This window comes from Diadema setosum, chromosome 4, assembly GCF_964275005.1.
Source record: "Diadema setosum chromosome 4, eeDiaSeto1, whole genome shotgun sequence".
Taxonomy (NCBI): Eukaryota; Metazoa; Echinodermata; class Echinoidea; order Diadematoida; family Diadematidae; genus Diadema; species Diadema setosum.
In genome coordinates, this window is record NC_092688.1 from 4,815,471 (window position 1) to 4,826,063 (window position 10,593).

Genomic DNA, 10,593 nt, shown 5'->3' on the forward strand with positions numbered 1-10,593 from the left:
TTTTTTTTTAATTTAGGGCAATTTATGTGCAAATATACCAATAATTTGCTTCCGTCTGTTTTTGATTCTATGTTCCTCAAAAATCAATTATTCTATGAATATCCCACCAGGCGTTCCAATGAATTTCATTTATCTCTTCTACGAACAATTTTTGCTAAAAACACACTTATGTATGCCCAAATTATTGGAATTCTTTAAATCATGACAAAAAAAAAACGCCCCATCCATATATTCTTTCAAGAGGAGACTGAAGTCCTTTTTATTGCAATCGTATGACTCTACAGTACTGAACTAGCCATTTGGCCTTCTTCCTTACGTACTGACCTACTCACAAAGGGGTATTTGTCTCCTCTTCGAAGAATTAATTGTATTTCTTTTTCTGGATGTTTGTTGTCATCTATCCTCACCTCACCTGCCCCATGGCGGTTGCCGTTGGGGCGCTACAGATGACCTAGCAACCAGTCCTTTCCATCCTTCCCTGTCCTTCGCATGTGTGACCGCTTCGCTCAGCTTCAGTCCTGTCCATTCTGTGATGTTGTCTTCCCATCTCTTCTTCTGTCTTCCTCTCTTCCTTCCTCCTCTGACTGTTCCCTGGAGCACTGTCTTGACACGCCCATCTCTTGTTGTTACGTGGCCGAACCATTTTAGTTTGCGTCTCTTGATGGTAGTGAGAAGATCTTCATAAGGACAAATGGCTTGCCTTATTCTGTTTTTGACTTCCTCATTGGTTATGTAATCTTTGTAAGAGATGCCAAGCAGTCTTCTGAAGCATCTCATTTCTGAGGCCTGAATCCTCTTCTCTAATTCTGCTGTAAGAGTCCATGTTTCACAAGCATACAAAAAAACTGAGTGTACAAGGGAACGCAAGAGTCTTATCTTTGAGCTGAGCTTGATTGCCTTGTCCTTCCAAATGGTGTTCAATTTGGCTAGTGTTGCAGCTGCCATTGCAATTCTGGCTAATACTTCAGGTTTGGACCCCTCATCTGAAACTATTGCTCCAAGGTATTTGAAATTCTTCACGGTTTCAAGCTTTTCTCCGTTGGCAGTGATGTCAGTTTGGATTCCATTGATATTATTTGTCATCAGTTTTGTTTTGTTTGCGTTGATTTCCATGCCGTAAGCTGTGGAGGATCTGTCTAGTTGCCTGACCAGGTTCTCCAGTTCTTATTCCGAGCCTGCGAGTCCATCTATATCATCAGCAAAAAGCAGGTTTGTGATTGTTCGGCCACCAATGCTGACTGTTCCTTAATGGTCTTCAAGTGCGTCTGCCATGATTCTTTCAAGGAAAACATTGAAGAGTGTCGGCGAGAGCAAACATCCTTGTCTCGCCCCGACTGTGGTTCGGAACCAGTCTCCAATGTCCCCATTGAGGTAAACTGCACTGCTGGCCTTGTCATAGAGGTTCTGTATGACGCGGATGAGCGTTTGCGCTAATGTTGTAGTAGTTCATGGTCGCCTAGAGTGCCGCATGCCACACTCTGTCGAATGCTTTCTTGAAGTCTACGAATACGTGGTAGAGTTCTTGTTGGTGTTGAAGGTATCTCTCGCACAGAATCCTGAGGTTAAAGATCTGCTCAGTTGTGCTGCGTCCAGCCCTGAATCCTGCCTGCTCTTCAGCTATGATTGCTTCAGCCTGAGGTCTTAACCTGTTCAATATGATCCTGAGCATCACTTTGCTAGGATGGCATATCAGGCTGATGGTACGGTAGTTGTTGCACTGGTGTAGGTTGCCTTTCTTGGGTAGGGTGATCACTAGAGATTGGGTCCATTGTGTTGGCCACTCTCCTGTCTCCCAGATCTTCTGGCAGATTGCATGTAGCCCAACGATCATGGCCTCACCCCCTGCTTGCACTAGTTCTCCTGGGATGTTGTCAATGTCTGCTGATTTTCCTTTCTTCAGGGACGTCACTGCTTCCTCCACTTCTTCTCTGAGGATGGGGAAGCTGTCTGTGTCTGTTGCCAGAGGGGTGTTGAGCTTCTCTGTGTCTCCTGTTGCACGGTATGAGTATAGATCTGTGGCATACTCTGTCTTTGAATTCGGTCAGACACTTCCCGTTTTTGTCAAGAATGGTGTTTGGCCGTCCTAGCTTGCTGCTGGTGAGGTCCTTCACTACTTGGTAAGCCTTCTTGGTGTTGTTTGCTTTGAGGTTCCGTTCAATGTCGTTGCACTGATCAGTAATCCAGTCTTCCTTTGCCTTGAGCATGCTCTTCTTGACCCGCTTGTCTGCTTGCCTGTACTTGTCCGCTCCCTCATCACGACCATACTTGGACTGCTTGAGGTATCTCCTTTCGTCACACAGCTTGAGTAAGTCTAGTGTGACCCAAGGCTTCTTGGTGGTCCGCTTCTTGCCGAGAACTTCATTGGCCGCTTCAGTCACTGCGGTGTTCAATGTGTCAATGAACGTGTCTGCATCTGTGCCGTCTCCGTCAAGTAGCAAGAGTGGGGCGAATTTTTCTCCAATCTTGGCCTCAAAGACTTTTGCCACGTCTGGGTCTTTCAATTTCTCTAGATCAAACTTAATTCTGGTGTGGTCCTGTATCTTCTTCATATTCTTGAGGTGTAGGCGGAAGGACATCATGACGAGCTCATGGTCGCTGCTGATGTCCGCTCCGTGGAAGCTGCGTGTCTTGGCAATGTTGACTGATGTGTAGAAGCGTCGCTTCACTAGAATGTAATCTATCTGGTGGTGGGATCCATTTGGGCTGTGCCAGGTCCACCGTCTAGATGCTTTGTGGGGGTGAAATGTGTTGGTCACTTTGAGGTCGTTGAGCGTTGCAAATTCAAGCAGTCTCAAGCCTCTGTCATTGGTCTTTGTGTTGCAGTAGGGCCCGCATGTGCCTTTCCAGTCTTTCTGTGCATCTTCTCCAATCTTTGCATTCCAGTCCCCTTGAACAACTAGGATGTCTTTCTTTGGTGTTTCATCAATAACTTCTTGTACTTGATGGTAAAAATCTTCTATTTCTTCATTAGAGTGTGTTATGGTTGGCGCGTAGATAGGCTTGCACGATTGTGATGTTGAAGGGTGAAGCCCGTAGGCGTATGGTGATGAGCCTGCTGGAAATTGGTCTGCATCGATCCCATCACTGCGCTGGCTGTGTTTTTGTGCACAAGGAATCCCACACCTTCTTCGTGTCTGTCATCTCTTCCACTGAAGTAAAGCTTGTGGCCTTCGTGGGTTGTTGTTTCTCCCATGCCTTTCCATCTCATCTCACATATCCCTAACACATTCCAGTTGTATCTGTTCATAGTATGGGTAAGTTCTTCAAGCTAGCCACCAGGAGTATAATGTCCTGACATTCCATGTGCCGATGACTTTGTTATTGCGTCTAGCACTGATCTTATCTTTGGTGTTATCTTTGGTAAAATATTTGGTGGCACCAGTAGCATATTTTCCACTTCCGTCCTGATGCCTCAACGTTGTGGCGGTCCTTGGTGATCCGGGCGACGACCGAGCCGGCATGAAATTTGTTCTGTTTGTATTCATCATGTAGCGAAACTTAGGCAATGACGCCTGGCGGAGCCCGTCCCTTTCCAGGCCTGGCCAAGGCCGACTTCCCCCAACTCGGAGGCTCGCCCTGGCCACGGGCACTTAGCCGTTGAAGTTCTTCTGAACCCCTTCCGTCCTGGCCGGTGATCTACTTCTAGGAGATCCTTCGCCCAGTGGTGCAGTGACAACACCACCCCCTAACGTGGTTTAGCCCGCCAGCTGAAGCGGTGTGCCGGGGTGTGACGCTTGGAGTCAGCACGTAAGAGATTTAGGAGTTGGATGAGGACCAGTGATGCCCGTCCTCCTAACTAGGTAGGAGCAGCTGCCGAGCAGCAAAGGTACTACCTCTATCCAGAGCCCCCTACATCCCTTGCCCCCCTTGTAATCTATGCTATTGCCCAAAGCGTCTAGGAGTTGAATTTCCGTATGTTACTCCTGTTCACATGTCCCTGTATTTCCTTGTCTTTTTTTTTTTGTCAGGCGTTAAAATATTACCTTTTTCCCCACAACTATTAATTGTTTCTCTTGGCATGCTTCTGCCGAAGATCGCTGTCTCCGTTGTGCGTTTTTGTTTGCTATTTTGTCTTCTGTTTGTCAGTCTTGTCCATACCGTTTTGTCCCGTACAGCCTTTTCTTCAGTACATTTGTTGTCTAGTCTTGTTTCATGTTTGTTCGCGTCTATGAAAGTATAGTTATCTGTTAATAATTTTCAGTGGGCTTCAAGACTTCTTCCTCTTCTCTCTCTCTCTCTCTCTCGCTCTTTGTATTTACGATGCTTCAATTTTTCTTTCCATCGATGTTCTTTTCCAGAGGGGCCCACATTCTACAAGCTCTTTCTTTTTAGCGGGTCCCTCCATTTTTCCATGGGCGTCACCAGGGGGGGGGGGTGCGTTGGGTGCGGACGCACCCCCCTTCAGACCACCAAAAAAAAAAAAAAAAAAAAAAAAATCACCACTTCAGTCTGCGAGCAACCTCAACGCCGGACGCTAAATGATTATTCTTGGGGTTTTAGTTTAACTTTTTTTTTTTTTTTTGCACCGGGGACAACAAAGTCGGGAACAACAAAATATTTGGCAAAAACAATTCTCATCCTGGGCTCTGTCAGCACTGATTTTATACATAAAATCATCTACGAGTATTCTACAGTGTTTGCTACTTATCGACCGTACAGTACATCCGTACGGTACGGAACATGTACACGTTTGTATGTACGTGTGCTACTTACAAGTATGTAGGGTCCAGCGGCGTACCGTGGGTCAAGACATTGGGGGGGGGGGGCACCTCGTGGAAAAGTAATTTTGAGGGTGTGTATGCGTGTGTATGTGTGTGTGAGCGCTGTCAGTCTGCAAACTTAATGGGGACTACATTATATAACGGAATGTGATACATTCCACAGCGCAGTCATTGAGCAACATTGTAAGTTTTCTTTACATGGATTATGGAATGACGGTGTGAAACGAGAATTACTGGCAGCAACATCAGGAGAAATGAATAACAATTAAATGCGAGCGAGCGAAGCGAGCGAGCTTGGAAATTGTGACATTTTACAGTCCAAAAACTGCCGTTTGAAGCTAAATGTTTTTTCGCTTTGGAATTTAACCCTATAAAGCCCAAGCTATTTTGACCCCTTGCAGGCCCAAGGGGGGGGGGGCACATTGTGCCCCCCCCTATAACTTCTTTATTATACGAAGTATGACCGTCATATTTGGCACGTGAGTAGAGCAACTCATACTCTACATGACCCAACATTTGAAATTTCTCAAGGTCATCCAATGAGGGCGCTATTAACCAAAATATAAAGAAATACATAGGAAATACGGTAAAATCATGTTTTTTTCTTTTTATTTCTTTATCCCCAGTATATATGTTTTTATTGTATATCAATCATTTTCATATTTACCACAAAGGTTAAGCAAGTCAACCTTCACTGTTTGTTATGGCTGAAATCTCACAAGGTCAACATGTGGGGGCGCTATTCATTACAATATAAAGAAATATTGAAACCTATGATGTATTGCTTGGAATGGATACATATTAATGGTATCACATAATATTCCAAAAATATTGAAGTTTTGAGTTTGCAGATTGATAATATGATAAACAAATGATATTACAGGCATGAAAGCTTGTGTGAAGATAACACAAAATAAAAGGGTAATCTTTGGAAAATGCTGTATTTTCAATTATTTCTATTACATACTGTTTGATGCCTATGTCATATAAAAAATAAAGGAAATAATAAGAAAACCATTTCAGGGTAATTCACAACCATAATTACTTCACATTTTGGTCCTTCAGCAAATTACAGTCAAGAAAACCCCCATTTCATCCATAGAAGGGGTCGGTGCATTATAGTGTTAACCCACACTTTGGTGAAAAATGAGTTACATGCATTTACACCATCCTGAATTACTGCTCTATAATCCCTAAAAATGTCATCTTGAAATTTAAGCAATAAGTGGGTTTTTAATGCAGGCATCTTTATGCCCCGAAAATTAATCACATCTTATAGGCAGGAATATAATGCTAAGCCACACTTTTCAAGATGGCGACCTCCATGGTAGCAGACAGAAGGGTGTCATAAAAATATCTAAATCTGAACAGTGAGGAAACTTTTTCATCTACAAAAATCAGTGATTCTGATTCATAACATAACTTGTACTCTTCTGCCAGTTATGAAATGGAGATGAGATAAACATTAATGAAATTTTAAGCATTTTATGAATATTTTTTCTTAATTTTTGTACTGTTGGGGTTAGCACTATTTTCATGCTAATTCTACTGATCATGACATTTTTCGCCAGTTTTTTTTTTTTTTTAACTTATCACAAAAATACCACAATCACTGGTTTTAGGAGTATTTTAGCATTGTGCATTATGACCTATAAGAAAATTAATCAACGTTCATGGTCTGTCCCAGCACCTTAAAGTTTCATTAGTGGGTTAGCACTTTATTCATGCTGACATTTCGCTTCAAAAGGAAAGCTTCCTCAAAATCAATCAGTAGTTAGATAACTGATGAAATATATTCAAAATATAAATCTTCATTTGTTATGTGTGGTTTTTTCATCGAAAAGGCTTATTGTAATAAGTGTATTGTCTCTAAATTTATGATTTTTTTTCCCCGATGCAAGTGTGATCTGAAAACGTTCGTATGGGTAAAAAAAAAGTGTACGGATAGCTGGATGTTTTATGTGCCTAATCTGTTAGTAATTCTTACAGAGTTAGATCACTAGTGTAACAACATTTGAAATTGTCATTGATTAATTTGTAACTTCTTTTGAATAAAATGCAATTTTGCTATGCTTTCACAGCCATATTTAGGGGGATTAGCTATAGACAGTAGAGAATGGATGAAAACAAAATGCATTTTAATATCGATTAATTTACCTCAAATTTAAAAAAAAAAAAAAGATTCCTGCCGCTGTCAATACAGTTGTGCTTCCCTGTAGTTTCTTACAAAACCGAGACACGATACTTACATGTTTAACAACCTTTGAAAGGATGTTACATTTATGATATAACTGCAAACATTATTTTTCAAATCTAATGTTGTCGTATAAAATTCATAGTTCCACGTTGTTGATACCTCTATACGGTTTCTCAATTTAAATCAATAAACGTTGAAAGCAATCAAAGCGGAATTTAAAGCATCAATGCTTATAGTATAGTGGGTTTTTTTAACGTAATTTAATTGTGAGTCAATAGCCCCCTTTTTTCCACTACTGAATTTACCCTTTAAACTCGATATTTATCATGCATGTTTATGAAGAAGTCTCCATGTTGGAAAGAAAATGTATTTGCTGTATTCTGTTACAAATTTCTGAGTTTTTTTTTTTCTTCACAGGGTTGTTTTCAAGATTAATTTACAAAAAAGAGAGTTTCCTTCAAATCAATTTGGAGATTTGTGATTGATAAAACTATTGAAAGCATATAGATTTTTCACTTTTTCGTGTATGTTTTTGTCACCGTAACAGTTTTGACATGAGAACATTTTTTTCTTGTTCCTAAATGATCTTCATGATGCAAATGTAGTCTGAAAACGTGCATATGGGGTAAAATATATGTGTTTTAACACACCAACTTGGTATAATACGTAGACTATTTCGGTCTTATTCGGCACATTGTATTTCAGCTTGTATGGTCTATCCGAATATACGAAATTAATAAGTGAAGAGTTTGTTTGCAAAAACCGATAAGTCCATATTTGCCAAATGGAGATATTTGCGATTAAATGTCAAGGAAAATAAAAAGAATAATAAGAAAATTTTGCTTCTTTTGACCATAACTTCAAAAATGTACCTTTATATGTAGTGACCAATATATCATTTAAAAGGTATCATTTGGTACTTTATGACAGAGACCTTACTTCAAAATCTTCAAAAATGGACTTATCGGTTTTTGCGAACAAACTCTTCAAGTGTTCAGACTTCCAAGGAGATTTTTTTCCCAATTTGATTTTTGGCCATTAAGAGTTAGTCATTCATTTTGTGATAAGAACTTTCCTGCATAAATTCACACAGCCTGCATTTACCAACGAACATGGAGGAGGAGGATTCATTGAGGCATATACAGTCATAATTCTCATGCAACGCTATTTTTTTTTTTGATAAATTCGTTGTCATACAAAGAAGGATTTTAGAGTACTATAGGTGATTTTGATACCCTAAACAAGAAAACCAATCTAGCTAAACTAGGCCTTAATGTCTACTTTATGGTATTTTATTCCCTTTAACAAAAGACATGATAATCTCTGGAATATGTTGATATGTACCATTTTACTTTATTTTCTCTGATCTAGATACACTAAATTTGAAATGCGTTATATGCATAATGCTGAAGAAGGGACTCTTTCCTTGCTTTTAGGTACACGGAAGATGTAAAATCCTCAATGAGATATAACCCCCACCCCCAACAAATCATATTATTTGTATGACACTGAAGGCTTTGTCTTTTAAAACTTGAATTGTTGAAATTGTTTAATATCCACATTTCAAGTTGACTTTATGCGTATATGATTGATTCTGTGCGCGTGTGTGCGTCTGAAATATATGCAAAGTTTGTCTTCATAATTCACACAGATTATACAATACAGACAATTAAAAATAAGTATATATTATTTTAATCTCACGTCACAAAGGAGGGAAACTCAAATATTACATTAATTTTCCATTTTGAGCGAAAAGATATTGATATTTTGTGAGTTTTCAAAAAATAAAGAGTATTTGTATACACGACGGATTTGGCTGCAATAAAGTGCTAAGCCACAAATTCAAAATGTGACTTGAAAAATCCTCTTAAATCCGCCAAAATATCAGGGTAGTAAATTTCCCCAAGACACTCTTCAATCTTGAGTATGTAAAGGTTCATGTACGAAAAAAATTGGCCTTCTCGAGTCATTAACCTGATTTATGGATTTTTTCAAACTTTCAAAAGCGATTATCTCAAAATGAACATTGTGTGGGTTAGCACTATAATGCACCGACCCCTTCCATTATATTGTTAACTGAAATTGGAACGGAAAATCATGCAAAATCTGACGAACATGGTTGTCAGTTTAGGGTTGCCATGGCAACCAGCAATATCGGACATAGCTAAATTATATATCAAAATGTTTGCAATAAGATTTTAGGAAAAGTCACCAAATTTGGTTGAAATTGGGTAAAGGGTGTAGGAGTGGCAAATGAAAATACGGTAGGGGGGCACAATGTGCCCCCCCCCCCTTGGGCTTTATAGGGTTAAGGGTGGGGGCGCGCACCGGGCGCAGCTGTTGGCAGTTATTGGCAGAAACATCAGGAGAATGGCATAACGATTAAATGCGAGCAAGCGAGCTTGAAAATTTTGACATTTTACAGTCCCCAAACTGCCGTTTGTAGCCTTTGTTTTTTCGCTTTGGAAATTAAGGGGGCGCAACTGCTGGAATTACTGGCAGCAACGTCAGGAGAATGGCATAACGATTAAATTTGAGCGAGCGGAGCGAGCGAGCTTGAAAATTTTGACATTTTACAGTCCCCAGACTGCTGTTTGTAGCTATATTTTTTCACTTTGGAAATTAAGGGGGGGGGGGGCACTGGGCGCAACTGCTGGCAATTAATGGCAGTAACATCAGGAGAATGGCATAACGATTAAATGCGAGCGAGCTTGAAAATTTTGACATTCTAGAGTCCAAAAACTGCCGTTGTAGCTATATATTTTTTCTTTGGAAATTAAGAGGGGGAGGGGGGCGTCCGGTGGGCACCCCCTGGATCCGCCACTGGTAGTCAAGGGTGTCGGTTTATGTTCATGATTGGGGGAGGTATAATGACCAGCGAGGGGGCGTCGAAGTGACCAAGCGGGGGAAGGATGTCCAAAATCTGCACTTTAGAGCCTCGCCGTTTTTGTTTGTGTTTGTGTGTGTGTGTGTGTGTTTCATAATTTATACATGGAAAAGTTAGGAAATAGCCCAGGTCAAGTCTTATTATTAGCAATGCAAAGCATTTTAATATGGACTAGTATGAAAAGCAACACTGCAAAATCAATGATCTAGCTTTGATTACTATAAATACGAAGCGTAAGGTACAAAGGTGTACATTCTACATCACATTGCGCAACATTGCAACGACTGCTTTTGCCGTTCGGATGTCCTGAGTACACAGCGCAAATCCTGCTTATATTCAGAATGCCAACCAGGAATCACGTTGATATGAATCACAATCTTTTGTCGGTTCCGGGCTTTTTGAACAATGTTTCACACAATATACCTCTTTAATTATGGTTAAAAGAAATCTTAGAAAAATATCTTATTTCTTGATCACCCTTTCATGTCGATTTCAAAAGCAGTTTACTATTCCCTTGAAATACCATTTTGGTAAGGATTTTTTTTTCTTTTTTTTTTTTTACCAGCGGATTGGAGGGGGGGGGGGGGGCACGTGGCCCATCCCACATAATTCCCGAGATGAAAATATTTTCTTGCTTTTTTTTTTGTTAGAAATCTGTCCAATTATTTCACCCAAAGTGTGCACCAAATGGAAGGTTGCTGAATTTCAATTCTAAAAAAGCAAAGTCTCTCACGTGTGGGAGGGGGATACCTCTTCCCACACCTTCCCCCGTTCGGTCTATTTTCCAT

General features: G+C 40.4%; 1 protein-coding gene across 1 annotated transcript; it reads right to left on the reverse strand.

Annotated features, from left to right (window-relative positions):
• Positions 1-1,456: 1,456 nt before the first annotated feature.
• LOC140227420 (uncharacterized) lies at positions 1,457-10,593 on the reverse strand. The gene is made up of 3 exons (XM_072307824.1): positions 10,568-10,593; positions 2,093-3,093; positions 1,457-1,989 (listed from the first exon to the last, which is right to left on the reverse strand). Exons 1-3 carry the CDS (start codon positions 10,591-10,593, stop codon positions 1,457-1,459), a joined length of 1,560 nt encoding a protein of 519 aa, XP_072163925.1.

Bases quoted from the DNA above. Each gene is read 5' to 3' on its own strand.
- LOC140227420 (XM_072307824.1), bottom strand. From the start codon at position 10,593: ATGGAAAATAGACCGAACGGGGGAAG. The intron at 3,094-10,567 runs GTGTGGGAAGAG...ACAAAAACACAG, and splicing joins AATAGACCGAACGGGGGAAG to CCAGCGCAGTGATGGGATCG. The intron at 1,990-2,092 runs GCAAGCTAGGAC...ACCGTGCAACAG, and splicing joins AGTGAAGGACCTCACCAGCA to GAGACACAGAGAAGCTCAAC.